At 34.6% G+C, this 25,889-nt stretch overlaps 1 protein-coding gene across 2 annotated transcripts in view; it reads right to left on the bottom strand.

Annotated features, from left to right (window-relative positions):
* LOC145239820 (zinc finger CCCH-type with G patch domain-containing protein-like) overlaps positions 1 to 25,889 on the bottom strand; it is a 388,887-nt gene that overhangs the window by 344,347 nt on the left and 18,651 nt on the right. For both annotated transcript variants that reach the window (XM_080103351.1, XM_080103352.1), the window contains exons 7-8: positions 17,683 to 17,840; positions 12,294 to 12,433 (exon numbers count right to left, since the gene is read on the bottom strand). In XM_080103351.1, coding sequence (XP_079959477.1) covers positions 12,294 to 12,433; positions 17,683 to 17,840 — 298 coding nt within the window. The remainder of the gene's footprint in view (positions 1 to 12,293; positions 12,434 to 17,682; positions 17,841 to 25,889) is intronic.

Here is a 25,889-nt window from a genome sequence, read left to right as displayed (position 1 = left end):
TGTTTAAAAAAAAAAAAAAAAAAAAAAAAAAAACGTTGGCCGGGTGTTTGGAGGTGTAAAAGAAAAAAAAGTTTTAGTAGAAAGGTAGGCTTGAACCCCCGAACCTTTGATGCGGAGGTGGAAAGGAAATGGAAAAAAAAACCTGCGACCTAACCATCTCGACCATGGGAATAGATGAATTGATAAGTGTGTTAAGTTGACGTTTATAAAGCGAAATTAGCAGGTGCAAGAACGTTAAGTCGCGTGATGTTTGACCTAGTTTTGCGCTGGAAGCCAGTTTCTGTTTTCCCCGCTGCGCGGCGATCAAAAAATATCTCGAACATAGCTTGTAAAAGTCGGGTAAATTAAAGATAGCTGCGACCAGAGCTCCTTAGTCGTAGATATTATTATTTAGACAGCATATAAAAAGTTTTAAGAAGGAGCGAGCCAACCGAGAATCATGGCGAAAAAAGCCTTTTGTAGACATACACAAAAAGCGAACACACATACATACCTACACACATTTTCACTTATATATATAGATTAGCCTGGGTGCCTGGCATAGCCCAGGTATTAGGAGGTGTGAAAAACAAAAAAAAAGTGATAGTAGGCAAAGCGTTTAACTTTAATGTAGTCAATAAAAAAGATGACTTGCAGAAATAGCGTTGTTTTTAATGTGGGGGGAAAAAGCAACTCCCTCAAAAAAGGGGGCACTCTGGCAGTATCCAAATAAATAGTAATTGTTTCAGTATGAAGGGTTTCCCCTACATTGACCAAGGACAAATTACAGAACAGATACTATTACTTATATCATATTTGACCCAATACATAGTAATGATTTAAAAAGTTTAAAAAACAAAAAAATGACTAGTGCGCCACAACCAAGAATCGAAACCAAAACGTTTAGTTTACAATTTACTTTTTCCTTTGACATTAATGCCTTAGCTATGAAGACATGTTTGCTGCAAGGCTAAAAATTAAAACATGAACCAATAGCTATTACATAACACATGCATATTCGTAATGCCACTGTTCAACCTTCACCTGGCAAATTCCTTTTTAAATTTTCACACTGTTAAGTGTTGTGACATTATGTTGAACAAAGATGGCGGCATAGTTCAGATCAGGTCCTGACTGTAATTGGCGGTAACCAAGATGGCGGCCAAGAATCAAATGCGGTCCGTGATGTATTTAGCAGCGAACTGATTGAATCCAAAATTCGACAATTTTTATACTAACTTTGGAAGGTTTTCATTGGTTTTTTAGCACAGCCGGTGGTTATAAAAATGATTGGCGAATTTATTCGTCTCATACCCCCATTAGGAGTCAAAAACATTTTACACACCTAAATGAACAAATAAAAATAAACCAATAAAATAATTTTTTTTTTTTTTTTTGAGAATTTGTCTTATTTCTCATTGGTCAAAAGAAATTGTTAATATATTGGTATAATGTATGCAAAAAGAAGCCATTTTTATTTTTTTGATACATATAAAAATAAACACTTTTCAAATATATATAAACTTATAAATAGAATACTTTTCAAATACTTATAAACAGATGCACAAAAATTCACAAATATACATTTTGTTTTTAACAAATGTTTGCCAAAAAATAGATACAAAAAAAAAATTATTTGACAAAAAAGGAAATTTACAAGTTTTTAACAAGTGACTTTCTTTTTTTTTAAAAAAAAAAAAACTGGAAACATTATGTTAGTGAATCAAATGCAGTCCGTGACGCATTTAGCAGCAAACTGATTGAATCTAAAATTCAACAACTTTTATACTAACTTTGGAAGGTTCTCATTGGTTGTTTAGCACAGCCGGTGGTTATAAAAATGATGGGCGAATTTATTTGTCTCATACCCCATTATAAGCCTCTTATGATGGGATGTGTCTCCTAGCGGCTTCGGCTGCAGGGAGACAGGGTAGTACCAGTCAAGTATTCGTCACTTGACACTCAGCCCAACAGTTGAGGGACCGGGAACCAGCCCAGCACCTGTTGGACTGAGGTACACCTCCTGGGTAATACCTAGGAGGTCCACCCTCCCAGGCCTTGCCACCGGGCTTTCCAGTGGGGCAAGTTTATTGCTTGCTGCCTGAGGCGCCCTGACCGGGGAATGCCGACGGGGTTACTCAGACAATTTTTTAAAATTGCAGGAGTGCCCCTCCTTTAGGGGAACCTGCGGGGTTCCCACTTTCCGGCCTTGTGCCACATAATGCTGAGGTGGGCAGCATTTAAATAACTAATTCAGGTGATCGCTCATCCCCCTCTCAGTACAGGCTAATAAGTCTCCTGTGCGTCATGAGTAAGTTGCTAGAATCTGTGTTAAATACAGAAGTAATCAACCATCTCAACAAAAATAACCTTCTTAGTGACACTCAATATGGTTTCCGTTCTGCTAGATCTACAGCAGATGTGCTTACAGTAATATCGCATAGGATTAGCAGATCTCTCAATGGTGGCAATCTTTCTAGGGCAATTGCTCTTGACATATCTAAAGCCTTTGATAGGGTATGGCATAAAGGTTTACTTCATAAGATCGCTAGCTATGGTATAGCTGGAGAAGTCTTCTCAATTATTAAATTATTTCTTTCTGATAGATTCATAAGAGTAGTAGTTGAGGGGCAAAAATCAGAAGCTCACAGTATTAATGCCGGTGTCCCTCAGGGGTCCATCCTGGGCCCGACTCTTTTCCTGATCTACATTAATGATCTTCCAAATCACATCCTTACATCATTTGTAGACATTTATGCTGACGACACTACCATTTATGGTAGCACATCTAAGACAGTAAACGACCAAGTTCTCTCCAATTCTCTCTCCTCTGATCTTGAGCACGTAGTACAATGGGGAAAGGAGTGGCTGGTTACTTTTGATGCATCTAAAACCAAGCTTCTCTCTTTACATCATCAACATTCTAATCCACATCTGGCATCAATTGAAATGAATGGCTCTCGTCTTCAGGAGGCCTCAAGTTTTGACAAGCTTCTGGGCTTGACCATTACTCCTGATCTTAAATGGAACACGTACATCAAATCTGTTGCCAAGGCCGCTGGAAAAATGGTGGGATCTTTCTATCGATCCGGTAAATATCTCACTGCTGATGCTATTCTCTATCTATATAAGAGCCAGGTACGTCCAAGGATGGAATACTGTTGCCACATCTGGGCAGGAGCTGCTAGAAAGGACTTGTCCTGCCTTGATAGAGTTCAAAATAGACTTCGTAGCCTCGTAGGAGATGTCCTTTTCTCTTCGCTGCAACCTCTATCTCACAGAAGAGATGTTGCGAGTTTGTCTCTGATGTATCGTTATTTTCATGGAAAGTGTTCGACTGAGCTTCAATCTATGGTCCCCCCTCGCCAAACTTTCACAAGAAACACTCGTCTAGCTGTAAACACTATCAATAATTCCCCCACTCTTTATCTGTGCCTAAACCTAAACGTAGATTCCATGAACAAAGCTTCTTTCTTAGAACTGCACGCCTGTGGAATTGTCTTCCGTTTTCCTGCTTTCCGGCTGACTACAATATGGTTGTCTTCAAGTCTAACGTAAATAAGTTCTTGATGAGCCGTTCCATATAAGTTATCAAATTTACCAAATTTTCATTACTAATGATTACTATATTGTCCAATTTCTACTGTACACTCTTTAACCTTTATCCTTGAGTGGCCTCTTGGCCTTGATAATGTGGTGATGCCTTTGTAAAAAAAAAAAAAAAAAAAAAAAAAAAAAACTACCCCCATTAGAAGTCAAAAACATTTTACACACACTTTTTGCATCAATTTTCCCCGGCTAAAACCCAAATATAAAGTTTCACATGGATTCGAATACCCTATATATTAAGCTTCACATCTGTAGACCAAAAACTGACAGAGGAGTTTGGTAGGCAAAATTTTTTAAACACTATAGGGAATTATTTAACATTAATGTTAAAAAGAATATGCAAATTAGCTAAATCTTTTGCGGATGAATGCAATTCCACAACCCATATATAATAAAGTTGTATTTTCTTTTTAAATAAATAGAAAAAAAGTTTTTTTTAATTAATACACATAAAAAACTCAAATTTATAGGAGTATAGATTTGAAACTAGTTTGGAACTTATAAGTTTTTATTCTTACTAGTAGTAGTAGTAGTAGTAGTAGTATAATTCCTCCTTCACTTATTAGTAGGGCTATGACAACAGAATATTCTTTTCCTTGTTTTGACTCTCCCTATATAAAAGCATATAAGATATCAAGGGATACACACTCGAGAGTCAAAACAATGAAAAGAATATGCTGTTGTCCTAGTCCTACTTATTACAAATCCAGCTTGCCAAAAGTGTTTCATGCAAAATTTTGTAGAATTTTTCCCTTAATATTTAACCTGTCAATGTTTATTCTTGTTATTACAATTACTATTATTAGCAGCAGTTATAATAGTAGTAGTAGTAGTAGTAGAAGTAGCAGCATTATTATTTTCTTTCTTGCATTGATATATCCGGCATGCCAAAGGTGGTGTTTTTCAAATTCGATGCACTAGTGTCTATAAGTGTTGTTTTTTTTTTTTTGTTTTTTAAATGGAAATCGCCCAGACAAGACATGAAGCCATTTGATGTATGGAGTTAAAAAAAAAAAAAAAAAAGAAACTTACTCTAAAGCCAAAAACTAGATGTTAGATGGATAGATTCCAACTCGGAAAACAACAATTCTTCCCCTTTTGTTAGAAATATCACTAATGGGACCCATCTCCAATACACACTTATAATTTCAAGGATACTTCATCCCAAATGTTGTACACATCTATAAAGTAGTTTGGGAGTAACTGACTAACACGCAGAGAAAAAGTCTTCAAATGCCAGTTAAATTTTATGAAGTCCTTAATTGATATTCAAAAGTATATTATCGCACACCAAAAACTTATGCAAAATGATAGAGTATTTCAATTTTTATTTATGAAATTTAACTATGCATCATAATATCAGAGAAGTTCATCATTATCAGATTTTCATCTCAGTTAATGATTCAAGATTCACTGATTGTCTCCCTTATATTTCACAGTTACCTTTTTATGCCATCCAGCATAATAGTGTTGAAACATTGGTTCTCGTTATATCACAGAAATTAAGCGACTTGGAACCTGGCAAGTAGCAGATGGGTGACCATTTGAGAATGCTAAGCACTGTATGTCATCTTCCCATGACTGGGATATACATGTGGCTAGAAACCGCTTCCAAATTTGATATATCCCTGTAAACTTCAGATTTTTATCCTCGCCCCCAAATGAACAGATTTGAGCATTTCTGTAATGATCTAATCCTTCTGATTATGATGGGATGTTAATTCTGTGCAGTTCTAGGAGGTCCACCCTCTCAGGCTTTGCTTTCTCTTTTTAAGAAGAGAGTTTATTGCTAATCGCCTGAGGTTTCCTTGCCGGGAAATGCCGACGAGTCTGCCCAGACACTTTTTGCAAGTTAGAGTGCCCCTCCTCAGGGGTGCTGACTTCTCAATCCTACTTTCCGGCCCTGGTGTCTAAGTTCTTGCAGTGGGAGAGAACTAAAAATCTTCCCTTTAAACTTCCTCCTTTGGAGGAAGCTGGCATAGCTTGCCCAGGGCTAATACCACACCTAGGTTGTGCCTTAAGTTTTACAAATTTCAAATTACATTATCAGAAAATAATATAACTGGCAGATATTAAAGTATTACAAAAAAGACAGAAAGCTACTTTCCCACTGTAATAAGAGCAATCTCAAGCTAGTTTGGGGGAGGTAATTCTTTACTTTTATATTTTGAATATGAAAATAGAAGTAGAGCTGATTTCTGCAATAAGTCACCAGACTCCAGACTAAATCGAATGCTTGACTTGATTTTCATTTTTTACTCACCTAATTCAAGGAAGGCAATTCACCATCGATTACATTTCCAACATTTAAAATAATAATGGACTTAATTCTAAAAAAGAGACTGAAACTGACTTCAGACCCGGATGTACCTCTAAGATGTTCACACTCCACTTTCAATTTTTTCCTCACCATTTACCAAATTGCATTTATCTTGGAAGGACACCACCCACTCTCTAATTTTCATTCCTGTTTTCTTTTTTCTTCCACTTAGATCACACTCCCATTTAAAGATTGATCTGTTTGTTTTCGGTTCTGAACAAACCAGAAAACAGTATGCAGTAGATTATTTAGAAAAGATTAGGAAAGTTTTACTAACCACATTTTTGTTTTCTGTTCATTCCCATCACCAACCCCAATTTTAATCCAATCAAATCTTTGTATCTTGTGGCTAATTTGTTTTATATTCAAATTTTATTTAGATTTTGTGCAAATAAATAATTCAAAGTGTAGTATCTCTTCTGTCATAGTCAAAGAAGAAGGAATCCTTTTTGACTAGATTAATTTTTCCCCAAGACTACGGTTACATTTCCAACCCATTTCCCAGACCAGCAAGAACAGGCATCACTTCTAGATCTGTTTCTGACCACAGTTCTTGATGATTGTATTACGAATTCCCACACCCACTTGGGAACACTGATCATGCAGTGATAATGGTTGAAATCACCCTAAATTCTAGAGCCAAAAATGAAGAGCCATTGTTCAAAACAATAAGATATTATAAAAAAGCTGACTGGAAAGCCATCAGGGATCTCATCAGAGACGCCCCATGGCAAAATATCTTTTCACTTCCTGTTGAACAGAGCGCAAATGAGGCCACTGAATGGTTCAAAACGGCAATGTTCCCACGCGGAAATTTTATAGCAAGCTCCACTCCCCCCAATGGTTTACTTCTACTTGTGCAGCTGCCATTGCGCAAAGGCAGCATGCGTACCACAAATTTAACCAACATAAGTTTGGTTCAAACAGACAGAAGTATATAGAAGCCAGAAGTAACTGGAATAAAGAAATAGTGACAGCTGATAGAGAATTTACTGAAACCACCAAAAAACGCATCGAAGCACAGAAATTAGGAACCCGCGACTTCTGGAAAATCTACAACAGTGTAGTAAATGATGGGCAATCAACAATTTCCCACTATTCAACAATCATGAGGTTGTTTGCTCAGCAACCGAGAAGGCTAACATGCTTGCCAGTCAGTTTGCCTCCAACTCCACACTGGACCCTGCTAACCACCCCCTCCCTGACTTTCCTTTGTGGACAGACACCACACTAGACAATCTGAAAATCACCCCTTCTCAGGTGCATGCTATCATAAAAAATCTTGACACTTCAAAAGCATGTGGACCTGATCTCATCCCGGCTGTGCTATTAAAAAAGCGCTCTGCCGAAGTAGCTCCAGTTCCTTCCAAACTTTACACCAAATGCCTTAATGAATCTTGCTTTTCTGCTTGCTGGAAAACTGCTTCTGTGGTTACAGTTTTCAAGAATTCTGGCAAAAGAACTGACCCAATAAATTATTGCCCCATTAGCCTCCTCTTTTCGCCAAAATATTTGAGTCCATAATTAACCAAGCTCTAGTCCATCACCTTACAGATGCTAAACTTCTGACTGACCAACAATATGGATTTAGGCAAGCCCGTTCCACATCAGACATCCTAACTGTAACCTCTGAACATATATACCATTCACTGGACAAAACAGGGGAGGGTAGAACGGTAGCTCTAGATATATCTAAGGCTTTTGACAGGGTATGGCATGAAGGTCTTCTCAGGAAAATCAGATCATACGGTATCACTGGAAGAATACTTAACATAATTAAATCCTTCTTAGATAAGAAAAAATCCAGGTTGTCCTCGATGGTCGTACCTCTAAACAATATGATATAAATTCCGGGAGTGCCTCAAGGGTCTATCCTTGGACCTCTATTATTCCTAATATTCATAAATAACCTCCCTGACAAAATTTCTGTGAGATGGGTATATATGCTGATGACACCACACTCTATAGCAGACACGACAGGAAAACAAATGAACACATATCTAAAGAAATGGCAGAAACACTAGAGGATGACCTCCAATCTGTAGTGGAATGGGGACAAAAATGGATGGTCACATTCAATACTGCCAAGACTAAACTTGTTTCCTTCAATAATTACAAGAAACCTTCTTTACCACCAATAGCAATGGCCAAAGACTTTATCTGAGAGTATATCTTTTAAATACCTCGGCCTAACGTTCACAGGAAACATGACTTGGAACAATTACATTGAGAGCATTGCCAGGACCACTGCAAAGAAGATAGGTTCTCTCTACCATGCTGGAAAGCTACTAACACCCGAAAGTATCCTGTACCTCTATAAGGCCACCATTAGCCCATGTATGGAGTATGTTGTCATATTAGGGCTGGTGCATCTGCTACTGGTCTAGACAAGGTTCAAAAGAGAGTCGCCAACCTGATAGGTCCTGAACTGTCATCTAAGCTTCAGCCTCTGTCCCAGCGACGAAATGTAGCATCCCTCTGCCTGTTCTTTAACGGTGAATGCTCCGACGAACTGCAAGCACTTGTACCCCCTCGACGTGACAAACCGAACAAGCAGCAAAATCCCACCCCTTCACAGTTGAGATCCCTAGATGTAAGAGAGCCTTCTACTCCAGTAGTTTCTTTCCCAGAACTGCTAGACTTTGGAATTCCCTTCCGGGTTTCTGCTTCCCCAACTGTACTGACATACAGAAGTTCAAGTGTAATGATAACTGACATCTTGCTGCCCAACTCCCTAGATAGTACCCCAGTAGCTTATGTCCCTGATAGTAGCTCCCTGCATCAAAGTGGCAATGTGCCTTGTTTGGGTTGAAAATGTAATAAAAAAAAACTAAATAAGAAAAAGACTAAAAGCTAACCTTGTGTTTAACTTAAGGAGGGAAGTAACTAACAATATCGATAGGAGGGCAACGTAAAAAATCGAGAGAGCATACTCTAAGAAAAACGTAACATCTTACCATGAAAGATGGAAAATGTAGCCCACGATTAAACAACCTGACAAAGAGTATGGCATATATAATCCAAAAACATGCTGATCATGAAATTGTTACTAAAATTCAAAATCCTTTCTGCGATCCAACCGTAAAATAACTTCTATCCAACTATATTTCACATAAATAAACTTCATTCCATCCATATTTTATGCAAATAAACTTCAATCTATGCCTCACTTGTTCACCAAGTTTCAATCATCAATGCTCAGTCTTTGCTTTATCACCATTGAATGATATGCAGGAATACTTTGGTGATCGTCTCATCAGTAGAAAAGGTCAGCCTGAATGGGCTACACATTCAACAAATCTTAAACCTTCAGATTTTTATTGATGAGAGTTATCTTGAAGATAATGCCTTATATAAATTTCCAAACTATTCATGTACTGAAGAGAGCCATCATAATCCAAATGAAGGTCGTGCCAAAAGAAAAGGTCTGTCAGAGTTATTGACAAATTTTCATGTCGTATCCAGGTGTGTTTATTATTGAACGGCAATAAAACAAAAACTGCTGAACATTCATGAGTGAAACTTGGTGGGCAAGTCAGACGTAATACATCACTCAATAAGTCCAAGGTTTAACTAACAACTTTTATGCAAAATTCAACTTTATTCATCGACATTGTTTTTTCTTCTTAGCTGATATGCTCATTCCAATACTTCTCTAACAAGTCAATTTAAGTTTTAATTTAAAATACACCTCACTTTCCAATATCATTTCTTCATTGGAGCCAAATTTCTTTCTCTGGAGCTTTCTTTTGAGGTTTGCAAGCAGTCAGTAGTTGTAGGGATGAGATTTGGCGAATAATGTGAGAATGGAAGCAATTTGAAATACCATTCATGTAGTTTTACCATTGTTGTGATTGACTTGTGACACAGTACATTGTCTTGATAAAAGAGCATCAGTGGCCATTTTTTTTTTTGTTTTGGTAATTTCTCCATTATAATGCACCAGTGTAATTAATACTCACTATTGATGGTTCTTCCTTCTCAGGGTAATCTATGAACAAAATACCTTGCAAATCCCAAAATAAGGAGACCTTGTCTGCGTCTTTGTCCATTAAACAATTTGAAATGCTGCTGTCCATTCCGTTTACTATGAATTTGACTCTGAAATCAAGTGGTGGATCCAGGTTTCGTCCACCATCATATATTGATGCAAAAACAGCTACAAACAATGCTCTGATTTATTGGCACTTTGCTGTTTTTGCAAATACAACATTCACTTTGAACATAGTTTTCCCATTGATAAATGTTCATGCAAAACGGTGAATACACTGCCTTCTAACATCCTCAATCCCTCCATCGCATGCAACTTCAATTCATGATTGACCAAAACGAGTTTATTAATTTATTTATTGCAAACTATTATCCTCATCTTTCTTAATTGTTGCTTCACAACGTTTCGGCCAACTATTCCTCTTGCCCTTCGGAGCCCATGGCACAGTGGATAGAGATGTTGAATCTCTACGGTTCCAGGTAAGAATTGTCTGAAGATAGCGGTTTCAATCCTACCCAAAACCAGCCAGAGGCTTACTTGACCAAAACGTGGTGAGACAACAACAACTATGGATGGCAGTAATTGCTGAGGATGCAGTTAAGAGATTCAGAGTTTCTATCCCGTCGCAACTACCACCTGACGAAGGCCAGAGGAATAGTTGGCCGAAATGTCGTGAAACAACATCTAATAAAGATAAGGATAATAAGTCTGCAATAAATAAATTAATAAATAATACTCATCATGAATTCCAATTAAAATAATATAGAAAACGAGTTTGTTAACTTGAATGTTTTTCCAGGACAACAGATGCATTCAGGTCATCTGAGCGTTCGTTTGATGTTTGTCTGTTCATCTGATGTTTGTCCATTCAACTGTGTTAAAAGTTAGCATATAATCGCTTGATGAATATTCCCGACAGAGCAAAATCTGAAAAACACTTATCAAGACATTGCCTTTGCTTGAACAGTATTTTTTTGCATCAGAAAGCAACGCTTTATTTTCATTTCATTCGTTGCTAATTTTCAAAACAATGGAATTCAGATTTTTACATTGCTTTGAAGATTTGATACAGTACCTTCAATTAAATAACACTAATTTGTTATGTAATAACCTGATTGGTCAAAAATTTTGACACATACCATCTGAAGGTTAGTACTTTATTAAAAAATAATATGGATATTTTTTTTGCCATAGGCGCTATCATATATTGATGGTTAGGTTAGGGACTCATCTTGCATATTAGGGACCCTATGTCAGTAACGATTATGTTAGCTAGTGTGAATTTTGACAAGGATCACTCTTAGTGCATATCAGTATAACCCAGATCTGCAAAGCAGAATCGTTTTCATGGTTGAATGAAAGGTGATGATAAGGCAAGAGCAAGAGGTCAAATACCACAGACAAAACGGGAGTCAAACGATGACATAACGTCACGTTTGTGAGTGAGAGAAACAAAGGTTTTCAGTTCAGTTCTCTCCAGGAAGCCATACGAACGAGACATGCCAATAATGTAGAATAATGTAAGGCAAATGTTATCAATGTCTGTCCCTCTACATCGTGGATTTCTAAGTTAGAAATTTTCTAAAAAAAGAAACTATTGTTTAGTTATTAAGTCTCTCTTTCTCTGCCAATAAAACTCCAATAAAACCTTGAAGAAACTCAGTGAATGTGTCCCTTGTTTCTTTTATGCTTAAACAGTTTTATTCATTCAAGTTAAACAGACGAGGCGATTGGCAACCATGAGACAAAAGGATATTCATGAAATGGTGACAACAAAAGATAGTGACGATGAAAAGAATGAAAAAAACCAGTACGTATAAACACTCTGTAAATCTATACTCTTATAAATCTGGGTTTTTTTTTTTTTGTGTATTGATATTCATATAAAAAATCCTTTTTTTCTATTTATTTAAAAAGAAAATACAACTTTGTTATGTATGGCTAGTGGAATTGCATTCATCTGCAAACGATCTAGCTAATTCTTTTAAGCATTCATTTTAAATAATTCCCTATTAGTTTTTTTCGGTTTTCTAATGGGATGATCATCTTTAGTTAACTATTACGTGTAATTATATTCATGCAAATATTCTACATGATTTATACTTGTGTAACATTTGCGTAAAAAGGCTATAGTAAACACAGAACTCTTTCTGTATATATTTATGTATGCATATATTTGTTTAAAAAATTTTGCCTACTAAACTCTCCTGTCACTTTTTAGTCTACAGACATGAAACTTAATATATAGGCTATTTGAACCCATGTGAAACTTTATATTTGATTTTCGCTATTATAACGAAAAATCACTGTTTAGATTGCAGAAAGGATTGTGAATTTTTATTAATGATTGCATTTTTCCTTTTTCAACAAACAGAAGAGATTAGTTGTACTGACCTTTGTGTGTGCTTCCCATTGGCCCATAGCATCTGTAGTTTTAGGAACAATGTACTTGATGACTTTGGAAGCATTTTCATCCTCACCCGAGTCCGATTCTGATGACGTTAAATCTGGTTCACTCTTTTCGGACTGTTCACCTGAAATTATAATTATTACATTGAAAATTTGCTAATATTGTCACCATTACAACTCATTACTTTATACAGCAACTAATAAGAATACCTGTTCTAGGACAGGTAAAATTAATTCCACAAACAGAACAGTTTTGCAGCACTTCCTTTATTCCCTTTCTGGTCCCCCCTCGCCAATCTTTTACAAAAAACACCCGTCTAGCTGAATCCACTGTCGAAAACTTTCCCCACTTTTTATCTATGCCTAAATCAAAACATAGATTCAATGAACAAAGCTTCTTTCCTAGAACTGCACGCCTGTGGAACTGTTCCGTCAGCCTGCTTCCCTGCTGACTACAACTTGGATATCTTCAAGTCCAACGTAAACAAATTCCTGATGAACCGCCCCTCTTAAGTAGACACTCTAAAATATCCACACTAACGTACTGTACTTACAATAACCCTTATCCATGAGTGGCTTCCGGGCCTTGATAAGTGGTGACCACCTTGTACAAAAAAAAAAAAAGCAAAATATAATCATACTAAACGTCATATTTAGAAATATTTGAATTTTCGAATGGGAAGTTGTGCTTTTATTATTATTCCATCTGAAAACCCTTTTAAATAAATATGCAAATTATCAATACTTAAAGTTGTTTATGGGTATTTGCATATTTCTATATCTACAGCATTTCAAACTATTATGTTGTATTACAGAATGAAATAAGTATAATCTGTTTTATATATTATTTTTTTAAAATCCTTTGAGATGAGTAATTTGTATATTTATTTATTTATTTGCAGACCCTTATCCTTATCTGCATAGTTGTCCAACTCATCCTCTGGCCTTCTTCAGGTGGTTAACTGCAACAGAATAGGAATGCTGAGTCTCCTAACTGTATCTTCAGTAATTACTGCCTTCCATAGTTGCTGTCGTCTCAACACGCTTTGGCCTTGGGTAGGATTGAAACCGTTATTTTCAGACAATGCACACCTAGAATGCACACCTAGAGATTCAATGCTTCTATCCACTGCGCCACGTGCCCCGAAACATGGTGAAATAACAATAATATGAAGATATGGATAACAGTCCGCAAATAAATAAATATAATCTGTTTTATTGTGAATATAGTTCACTGGGGAAAAAAAAACTTTTGTATTTATTAGATAATGATTAAATAATTACGTTTTTAATAAATTTATATTTTAATATCCATAGACATATATGTTTCATGCTCACTAATAATCATCAGTGTGGATCATGTAACTGTACTGCTGGTCGAATGATTTATGTGACAAAAATAAGCCTTATACTTTTGTTTATAAACATAGTAAGAAAAACAGAGTGGGCTATCTACTCAAGGGAGAGAACTCAGTGTTGCTAAATTTAAATCTTATATTATATTTTTTCTCAGAGCTCTCAACTTAAATGGAGCTTAATAATATATATGATGATTGCAACGTCTTCAATCAGAAAAGCGATGTTAGGATCATCGGCAAAATGGTATCCATGTGCAGATCAGTAGAGATATAGTTTTGTACAACAGCTAAATCCCTTTCTCGGTTCAAAATGTTGAAATGCAGCAACAAGCAAGATAGTCAATAACAAGTTGAAACTGCCGGCCAACAAGATGTGAGAAGTAGTTTTCCACTGTTTCTTTTCTTTTTAAATATAAACAAGTTTCCATACCTATTAAAAAATCCAACAAAAATAAATGTTTACTTTGTATTGCACAAATATTACACCCGTTGATACAAGTCATTTCTAACACAAATTAATTTTGTTTGTTTTGGTTGCGTTTTTTTGTTTTTGTTTTTTAAATAAAAACAAGTTTCCACACCCACTGAAAAATCCAATGAAAATCATAGTATAATCCGGAATTAAGTGAACCACAAATGATCATCCTATTTTCTCCCAAATTAATTTTTCCCAAAATTTTATGCTTTTATTATGGACTTTTTTTCGCTTTTATATATATAGATTGCATTAAGTATTGTTTTTATGACATGGTCATGGAAACTGCCATTTGTTTTACTCTGCATTTTGATGAAGAAAGAAGTTTGAACGGCACAATCTTACTTTTTCCCTTTTGCTTATTTCTATTTTTATCATTTCAGAACTTTAGTGTATGATATTCTTGAAGTGAGAATACCATATAAGTATAATTGTAAAATCTTTTTTAAATCTCTTGATTGAAGAGTGGTATATAACTTTAGAAGTACATAACGGCTAAATAAAAACAGGTTTCCACACCCACTGCAAAATCCAATGAAAATTATATTATAATCCAGAATGAACTTGGCCACAAATGATCATCCTATTTTCTTCTAACTTAATTTTTTCCAAGAGTTTTATGCTTTCATTATGGATTGCACTAAGTATTGTTTTTATGATATGGCCACTGAAACTGTATCAATCTTGCATTTTTCTATATTGAATCTAGCAGGAGAATGGCATATACTTTCAAAAGTACAGATTGATTCTCATTCCAAACCAAAACTCTGTCAATGCAGAGTTTTGTAATATTCTAGGTGTCATTGCATCTAAACATTGTATCCATTCATTTTATGTTTGTTTCCTATTTGTGACCTTACGATATGAGTCGGTCGATATGTGACGTCTGTGACGAGTTTGTGTGCCTTGCATGTTATCAATTGATACTAATCTTGAAGAGAAAACGTTTATTGAAAAAAAAATCTATGCAAGTATAAAATAACTTCATCTAATATACAGATGTTGATGAAAAAAATTGGTACTTGTACAGTTTAATCAAGACATTAAAAAATGAAAATATTGTAAAAAGTTTAAATTGTACGTATCCGTTATGGAATGAAGTTGTTCTCCGAAAAAAAGTTTCAGTTAATTTTATCAAGTAGGTTTTTTTTTTACAGCGCAAAAACAATTTGTTATGATACAGAGCAAAAGGTTCGATTTTTAGGAAGAAAAGCTAGTATTAAAGATGGGGAGGGAGTATCGGCGCTTTAAATTGAGTTATCTCCCCATGGCGTGTTCAAAAAATTCCAAAATGTCTGCCTTCAACGCACTGTCATAAAAACGTGTTTTCCTGCTGTAAAAAAAAAAAGTACTCGATCAAAAGAAGTGAATTTTTTTTTTAGATCTTCAGTTCAAAATGGATATGTACAATATAACCTTTTTTCAATATTTTCATTTTGTAATGTCTTGATTAAACTGTACAAATACCAAAAATTTTTAATGTTCTTTTTTATAGTGATTTTTAAACTCTTTAATATAGGTGGCCCTATGTATGCTGGTAATATTTTTTCCGAGATATACAGAGTAGAACGATAAAATTGTCACCTTAGAAAAGACATGATTCCATTTCCATTTGATGAAAACCGGTTTTATTTTTCTGTGGCAGACCATCTACTAGTTGGCCAGGTGTGTACAAATCCCAAAAGTGATAGGAGCCTGTCTGAAGATGATACAATGTTCAACAAGCAAGATCAGAAATGCAACACTGCTCTCTACCGATCCAAGTTATGACAACAGGACCATTGCCAGCACCCTCAAAATACAAATCTGGATGGTTTAACACACAGCTCAACAAAGTCTTTGTTCACAGTTATGGTCTTTGGTGTGGTTTCAAGTGAGGGCCACATCATGACACCTCACATCTTCGAAGTTGGCTTGAAAGTCAACACCAAAGTGTATCTGGATGTGCTGAAGAGTGTGGTAATCCCCTCGTGCAATCAGGTGATTACTGACCCTGGATGTGGCAGCAGGATTCAGCGCCAGCCCACGTCCAAAGAGACCCAGGCTTAGCTTCAGAAGGAGTGCTACGACTTTGTACCTTTCTCCCACTTGCCCCATCTCCTCACCCGACCTGAACCAGCTAGAATACTTTGTTTGGTCATACATCGAGAACATCACCAACATGACCTCTCACAACACCAAAGCCAGCCTGATCGCCGCTATCTTGTCGAGCCCCTGCTGGTGCTTGTGACAAAGGTGTACTCCCAGTTCCGAACCTGTATCAAGGTGGTGATTGAGACTGATTCCTTCATGTATGCAATCTTAGGGAATTCATCAGATGCCAAAAAAAGAAAACACCAAAAAGTGGCCCATTTCACTTCAGTTTATCATATATAACTACATGCCTATAAAGTTGAGAGGTATTTTTTTTCACTCTGACACTGATAATAAAAGCCTACTTTTCCATTTAAAAATTATTAAAATCAACTTCTTAATATACTCAGTCATGGATATGCAAGTGACTGCATGAAGATTATCTAATTTGCATATCATTTTGAAAAACGAGCGTTAATTACTTATTTATTTTTTGTTTTCTTATTGGATGATTGGTTTCATTTCACTATTACGCCAGATTCTATTTATGCATAGTTTCTACATTCTGCATAATTGCGTAGATATTAAGATGAAAATGTTCTGCCACATGGAAATATTTATGTCTATATAAGTATACATATATATAAAAGTGACCTAGATGCTGTGTGCATGAAAAGTCTCTACCAAACACCTCTGAATATTTGGTCTACAGAGTTGAAATTTGATATATAGGGTATTTGGACCTGTAGCACACTTTCGATTTGGTTTTTAGCCAGTAAAATAGCTGTTAAGGGGTCAAAATTGAAAATAAAAAGTTGACCTTGTACTGAAATAAGTTGACTATGCCCATTTTTTTCTGTGCATGTGCTAATTTAAAGCTGTAAGTTAAACAATGTTATTTTTTGCAGTTTTTGTATGAGTATGGATTTAGATCATATGCTGACAAATAAGGCTGGAAAGCTAAATGTTTTGGTTTTGAGTCTAGCTGATGGCACACAAGTTATTTTTTTTTTTACTTTTGAAATTACTAATATATATTAGGTACAAGATAATAATTGATAGAGAATTGGCTCTATAATAATACAAAATTTGCATAAATGAAAATATCATATTTAAGCATATATGACGACCGGGCAACACTGGTCGGCCTGCTAATATATATATATATATATATATATATACGAGCAAGCAGTTAATAAAACATGTTAAAAAATACTTTGAAATGAGTTAAAAACATATTTAATCTGAAAAGGAAACACTAGATAAGTGGATAGTCCTTAATCCGCGGAGTTTCGAAGAAATACTTTCCTTATCAGAGGGTAGGAATTAGCAAAATGCGGGATCGGAGAAAGAGGGAGAAAGATACACAAACTGTCATATTGTGCTTATTTGGCAAACAATTACTATACACTATAGTGTAGTTATGATTTGACAGATTCATTATTCAATGTTATAAACTGATTCTTACCAAGAGGCATTATTTCTTCGTGGTTAACGACCAAGACATCGTTCTTAACTTCAAAGGAGACAACAAAGCGTCCGTCTTCTTCTATACTTTCCACTTTAGCTCGATACCAGAGTTTATCTGAAAAGCGTGCCAAGCAAGTCCCGTTTACCTGCAAAGAGCTGGAAAAAGGAAAACGATATTATAATTTTTCAACTTCATGGCGAAGCTGTTGTGTCAGAAGCAGATAAAAAGTAAGATGAGAGGACCGTTTTTTTTTTGTATGCATACCATGGACAATGGATTCTGATTTCATAGCCTGGATAAAACGAGACAACACATAAATAATTACAAGAAAACATTTAATACAACTCCCAAAATGCAATAGGCATTTAATATAACTCCCAAAATGCTGTAGGCATTTGTGAATTTCAACTCCCGAAAGAGGAGCAAAAAAGTAATAATTGTTCAATACTTTATACATGATGTTTCTCCATTTGTCAAAATATGTTTCATACAAGTAATGTTAAACATTTTTATTTTCGTCTTTAAAATCAAGAATAATTGTTTTATTGTTTTAACTCAAGGTGTTATATAGGGTGGATTGATTAAACTGTAGCCCTAGAAAAGACGACTTGATTCCATTTCTGTTTGATGAAAACCAGTTTTCATTTTTTGTTGTAGACCATCTACTAGTTGGCCAGTTGTATACAAATCTCAAGAGCAATAGGAGCCTTCAATTATTTCTGAAAGTGACACAATCTTCAACAAGCAAGATCAGACATGCACTAGTGTACAACTCATGCTCTCTACAGATCCAGTTATGACAACAGAACCATTGACAGCACCCTCAAAATGCATCGCTAGATTGCCAAGAATAACATGGACATGCTCAGGGTGATAAAAACAAAGTTTCTGGATACGCTTATGGTCTTTGGTGTGGTTTCAAGTGAGAGCCACATCATGCCACCTCACATCTTCAAAGTTGGCTTGAAAGTCAACACCAACATGTACCTGAATATGCTGAAGAGTTTGATGATCCCTTGGTGCAATCAGGTGGCCGCTGGCAAAGTCTGGGTATGGCAGCAGGATTCAGCGCCAGCCTACAAGTCCAAAGAGACCATGGCTTGGTTTCAGAACGAGTGCTACAGCTTTGTACACTTCTCTCACTAGCCCCTCTCTTCCCCCCAATCTGAACCTGCTGGACTACTTTGTTTTGTCATACATCGAGAACATCACCAACATGACCTCCCACAACATCAAAGCCAGTCTTATTGCCACCATCCGTCAAAAAGGCACGTTCCCAATTCCGGTATCAAGGCAGTGATCGATGCTGAAGGCGGCTACATTGAATAGATGTCAGTTCTACTACATAATGAAGTTACCTGAATTGATTTTTTTCAAGAAAAGTTTTTAAATAAAGCTATATTGCTGTTTTATTTAAGACAACACTCTTATCGTTCCACCTAGTAATTTGAACTGAGGAAGTTATCAAAAGTGGAAGATTAAATTAACCCGATTATGTGCAAAGTATTTCTCCAAAATATCCAAGGAAATTTGTCTTAATGGAGGCAGGTGGACCACAAAAAAGTGGGTGGTCCTCAAAAGAATTAGAGTACTTATGCAGAATAAGGATTGTGCTATCATCAAAATTTTTGAGCCAGTTTACATAAAGTGCTAGAAGGTGCAAATGAAGTTTTGTGATTATTTTTCTTTTGCACAAACACTGACCAATTTTTATAATAAAAAATATATTTTTGTTCTTACAAAGATAATTTCAATGAAAAATTAATTCAAAAATGAAAACAATATTCCTTTTGTTGCTATAAAAAAATACAATCAATAATAATTATTGGACATGCATTCGGTTCATCAGCCATAACTGGTATAAGTCCTAAATAATCAAAAATTGTATTTTTAGTGACATCCACACTCTATAAGAGCGTAATTTATAATTGGATTTGATATCCCATAGATTAAATAAAGGGTTTTGTTTGAAATTTAATATTGAAAATTATATTTTTCTTGTTACAAAGCAAATAATAATTATTGGACATTTTTTACAAAATATAAAAAAAATTCAAATTCAAATTAAAAAAAAAACTCATTGTAAAGTAAGTTTCATGAAAAAATATTTATGTTTTGAATAACAAACAACTGATAGCAAACAAAGAATTTTTTTTTATGTTTACATGATTTTATTTTTTTAATGATTTTTTTCTTTTTTATAATTGGATCTAATCAAGATAAATATTTAGTTTCTTTAATAATAAACCAGTGATTACAAATAAATGTTTTCTTAAATGACGTTGGCTGCTGCGATTTCATGGACTCTGTTGATGAGCAAAATATAATCGAGGCGTTAACATTTCAGAAAATAACAATTCAGGTTTATGCTCTTGTAATTAAATTCGACACGCTGCTACCAAAAACTTACTACTCCAAATCTTGATGCTCTGCTGTCAAAGCTAAACCTCAAAACTCAACTCTAAAACACGATGCACTGTTGACAACACTTGCTACTCCAATATTTAAATCTCAAATCTACCCAGTCTCTGAAAAATCAGGCTTTTTATGTCTAACCAGAAGCATCTCATTTGCATATTAAGTGACAATATCACAAGCATATAAAGAGAAAAGCCAGCCATTTTTTATTTTTTCTTCATTCTTTTTGTCTGCACAAGACTCTACAGGCTGCACAAAAACAGGTTTGCACCTAATTTTTTAAGTGTTTAATCACAGAAAAGGAATGCATTTTGCCTTTGTTAGCATTTCAGACTACAGTTGATTTAACAGGGCTCTATGGAGAAATTTATCTTTAATTGACCTTTGAGAACTAAATATTTTCATTTACAAGTCAAATAGAAAAGTTACTAGCCAAACCCACATGATTTTTAGAATATGACATCTTCGTTATATGACAAGCATGTACATAATAAGGATTTTTCTGTATTTTTTTTAATAAGTGTAATTCTAAATATACAACAAATTTGATGTTGATACTTGAAGGTATAAACATTCTAATTTCTTCAGGTGTTTTTTTAAAACAGCCTTCGTTAAAAAAAAGTATATTGCTCTATTAAACTTTTATAGTTTAAATAATTTAACTTTGTTCGTTTTATTAAAAAAAAAAGTTGAAAAGATATTTTTCACTCAGTAGTGAGCTTTGGAACAATGTCAGTGAAAGAATTGCAATCGCCAAAAGATAAACGTTTTATTATTTCTAGTCGCCACTTTGAAAAATCACTCGCAAATGCGACTGTTTCACTTGCAATGTAGAGCCCTGTTTAAAACTAAGTTAAAAAAAAATAGATGAAAGTGAGGAAAAGCTGTTTTTTCTTTTTATTATAAATAGATAAATGGATCAATCATATTGAGGGCAAACCAAAGGCTCCATTTTCATTGTTGACATTTTTTTTCCTGAATTACTCCACTAATCCTCACCTTACCTTATACTGCTGAGTAAGAGAGGTATTGAGTACAATTTTTGAGTCTTTGCTATGTCTTCTGCACCAAAGATTGAACCTCTATTTCCTGAGCCATCAGTGAACATTTTTACCGTTATGTCAAATGAACCAAAACAGAATAATAAAAGAAGGTAACGACATGCATAAATTATGAATGCAAACGGCTTCCTGAGCTAAAATACATCAAACATTGATGTTAGTGGGTTTTTTCCTCTCCTTTTGCAAAACTCAATCATGTTCTGCAAAGCCAAAAATAAAAACAATTTTCATCTATAAAGCAACTAATCCAAATACCATTGAAGATATAAAGAACTTAAAGCATAAGCCCTTTTGATGAAAATGACTGGATTCTGCATTCAGATGCCTCTGTTCAATCTCGAAAGATAAAGGATACCTCTTCTAGGGGCAGCTGGACGTGTAATTATGAGGCAAGGGTTGCGCAATCTCCAACCACACCTTTCCTGAATCGGCACTGCTTGTGTCCAGTGGCAAGGAAAAGTCCAGACAACTGGAAACAATGCCGAGATAAGCGGAGAGCACATACAGCATCTGGAAGTTCCAAATGGTCACCCATTTAGTACTGACCAGGTTCAACGTTGCTTAACTTCGGTGATCCAGCAAGAACCGGTGTGTCAACGTGATTATGCTATATAAATTCAGCATTAACACAAAAAGGGTTGATATGCCATAATACAAATTTCTACAAACATTTATTTAATGAAATTTTTTTAATAAGAGAAATGGCCAAAATAACTTACAACTGAAAAAAACTGGGCCGTTCCTACGAGACGGTGGCTACCGTAATATGATGGCCTAGCGACGACTATAATTTAGTCTGGTGACGTCATGAACATCGGTCTGTTGAAATTTGGTCACGTGTCTCATGACTAAACCGGAAGTTGGTTTAAAGTTTTGGAGGGTTAAATAAATTTAAACATGCTGTCGAGATGTATAGTTCCAAAATGCCGAGGTAACTACAAAAATGGACCAAAAGTTACTGTGTTTTCATTTCCCAAAAAAAAGGGAAATAATTTACCAGTGGATTAATGTAATAAAAAGAAAGGATTTTACTCCATCTAAATATAGCAGAGTAAGTGTTAAAATGTTTAAGATATTTAAAAAAAAAATGCGCCTTTTTTATTTTAATTTATTTTTTTAGAACGTATTTTAAAATAAAAATTAAAGTAGGTATATAAAAAATGAATTTTACATGTAATTTAAGTTATGTGCTGAAATAAATTATTATTTAGAAACTTATTTAAAATGGGGAGTATGGTGAAAATATTATGTACTTTCACCTAACAATTTAATAAAAGCGATAACGTAAAAACGGAATTCCTTGTTTAAATAATTCTAAATAAGAAAAATCATTTATCTTTTTAGTTCAACTATTTTACTGTGCAATATTTATATCAGCGTGAAATAGATTAAACTTTTCTTTTTAAGTTTATGACCGTTTTTGTTATCCCAAAAGCTTATTAATTATTTGTGATAAATGTCGTGACCCTGTAGGTGTCAGAATTTTGGAAAATATACTTCCAAAATAAACTATTAAAATTGTTTAAAAAAATAATAGAAATATTATTTTTTATTTAAAAAAAGGGTTTACAAAATGCCGGCAATAAAAAAATAATATTTCCATTATGTTTTAAACAATTTTAATAGTTTATTTTGGAAGTATATTCCATAAAGAAAATAAACAACCCACTTTCAATGGAGAAATTACGAGTTTTGTATATCTTATTCGCAGTTTTATGTAAGGGTTGTCAAAAATTTCCCCAAAATTCTGATACTGCTAGTGGTGCTGTAAACGAAAATAACGTTTACAATCACAGCAAACGAGTAGTTTCCAAGATATGAAGAAATGTTAGTTTTAAAAAAATATGGGATCACTTTTCTATAAAAATTTAATGTAAAAAGAGCACCCACTTTATGGCCATCGTTTTTTTTTTAGGGTGCTTTCTTTAACAAATAAAAGCAAAGAAAAATGAGTATGGCCACCTTTATGTTGGGGGTTTGGAGTCAACGTACAATGAACACAGTTTAACGTAAAATGAGCACCCCCTTTCAAAAAGTGTAAACAGAATTTTATGTCGGGGAGAGGGGGTCAACTGCAGGTGCTCATTTTACATTTAGTTGTGTTCATTCCTACATCAAAGAGGCACTTCGCCTTGTTTGAGGCGAAAATGTAATTTAAAAAAAAAAAAAAAAATTAGCCATAAAGTGGGTGGTCGTTTTAGGTCAAATTATCCCCTCCCCCCTTTTTTTTTTTTAACTATCATCTCTTTATATCTTGGAAACTACTAGTTTGTTGTAATTTTAAACGTTATTTTCGTTTTCATCAACCCCGAAAACCTATAAAAGTGGTAACTTAAAAGGATTTTTCAAGGGTGAACTAATTCTGCACATTTACCTTATTTTTTTATTTTATCGTTTTTTTGTCATGTAATTTTCTTTTTTTTTTTTTTTTGTATTAAGTCAAACATGGTACGATTTTCTTTTAAATTATTTCTTTAGGTATGTGAACTTCATTTTCGACCTGAAGACATACAGCAAGAGGCATCAGCATTTGATGAAAGGACTGGAAAGACAATTAGTGTTAAATTAAAAAATCCCTATTTTAAGGATGGTGCTATTCCTCGAATATTACCAAACTGTCCCTCCTATTTATCGTCATCAACCACTTTTAGAGAGTCTCCTAACGCAAAGAAAATGCGTTGAGAAAATTCTGCTCTTTAGCGTGCATTATGTGAAAGTGTTGCTGACGAGTTAGAGTTATGGAAACGTAAAACTTTCCATAATATTGATGATTTAGAAAAAAAATTAACGTTTATAGATAAAAATTATTGGACTTCTATTAGGCAAGACAATACCATCATTATATGCCATATAAAGAGATACCCATACCCAAAAATAAAAATGTCTATGGTGATTGAACCAGACTTGGCCGTTAGAGTATTCTGTAGTGATGTGGAAATGAGTGCTATAGGGGAGTATAGAATTCCTAAACATGTAACAGAGGAAAATACTCTGCAGATTTTGATGGAAAACATGAAAAAAATGGAGATCGAAGAACAGGAAATGAAAACTTCTAATATAAGTTCTTTATTAAAATTAATCTTATCATTTTTGCTATTAGTGCAAGATGAATCATTTAAATATTTTAATGCCATTAAGTTCATATATGAACAAATTAACATAATGACAATGAATAAGGTTAATTATTTGAGTAAAATGATAGTATTTTCTTCCTTATTATATACCTGCTCTCCTAGAGGGAACAGACTGTTAAGAGACACTAAATTGTAATTTTACCATGCTATTCAACCATTCGAAGATTAACCTTATCAGCTTCTATGAATCCTATCATTGAACAACACGATAACAATTTTTTCATGTATATTAAAAGTAAGTTCAAGTTACTAATGCAGAATGACATCACAGTATCTTTACTTGTTGATGAAATACATCTCAAACCTTATCTTGATTATAAAGGTGGTAATACTGTTGGCTTAGCTAACAACAATGAACCTGCCACAAGTACATTTGCTTTTATGCTTAGCAGTGTATTCTCACAATATAAGGATGTTGTGCATGTTATGCCAACTATATATCTTCTAGCTGAGAACTTATTTGACATAATTAAACGTGTAATAATTGGCTTAGAAGATATAGAGTTTAAGGTATTATCTGTTATAACAGATAATAATGCAATAAATAACAAAAGCTATGTCTTTCTTTTGTAGCCCATCAAAGCTTTCAATTGTATATCCCCATCCAGTTAGAACGTCTAGCCCTCTTTTCTTCTTATTCGACTCAGTGCATATATTAAAATGCATTAGAAACAATTGGCTTGGCCAAAAAGATGAACGTAAATGCACGATGTTCCCAAAGTTTTGTTATAATGGAAATCATGAATTAGATAACATCCAAAGTGCTCCATTTTCTAGTTTACATAAACTTTATGCCTTAGAATCTCAATCCCTTGTGAAATATTGCTATAAGTTGACTTCAAAAGCTCTTTCTCCAACTACTTTTGAAAGGCAAAATGTTAATTTGGTTTTGCAAATTTTCAACAAATATACTATTCAAGGTTTGCTAACCTTAGGAAAACAGGAATGCTTGCCAAATTATGCAAAAATCGCAGAATACATTCAAATATTTTATATTTGGTGAACAATACTGAATGTGAAAACACCATATAAAGGTTGTCGACTTCGTAATAAATATGCTAATCCACTTACATTAAATAGTGATAATTATAGTTTCCTAAATGTGTTCTGTGACTGGTTAGAAACTTGGAATAGCATTCATGGAAGAACTGGTAAGTTAACAAAGGAAACATATACTGCTTTGCACCATACTACTTAGGCAATTTCAGAATTGACTAAATGTTGTATAAATGTACTGAACATGGTGTATATATTACCAGGAAAGTTTCAGACAGATAACCTTGAGGCAAGGTTTGGCCAGTATCGACAACTTAGTAGAGATCAGTATAATATATCGATACGTCAGGTGTATGAATGTGAAAAAAAACTCAGAATATTGTCAGTTTTAAAATTGAGTTTACCAATTAATAATCAAACTATACTTCTTTTTAAAAATAATAGTTCGGTTATAACTGTAACAGCAGGGGTGGAAATGAAGCCCTACCAGACCCAAAAGAAACACTCCACCAGGGTTCAAACCTTGGTAGAAAAAATTGGATGACTCTAAATAGAGCCAGAGCCAAGGTGGGCAAAACAAAAGACAATCTCCGCA

Source organism: Euprymna scolopes, chromosome 19, assembly GCF_053919585.1.
Source record: "Euprymna scolopes isolate OS-2025 chromosome 19, ASM5391958v1, whole genome shotgun sequence".
Taxonomy (NCBI): Eukaryota; Metazoa; Mollusca; class Cephalopoda; order Sepiida; family Sepiolidae; genus Euprymna; species Euprymna scolopes.
Note: the sequence above shows the minus strand (reverse complement) of the source record. Positions and strands in the feature narration are given on the sequence as shown.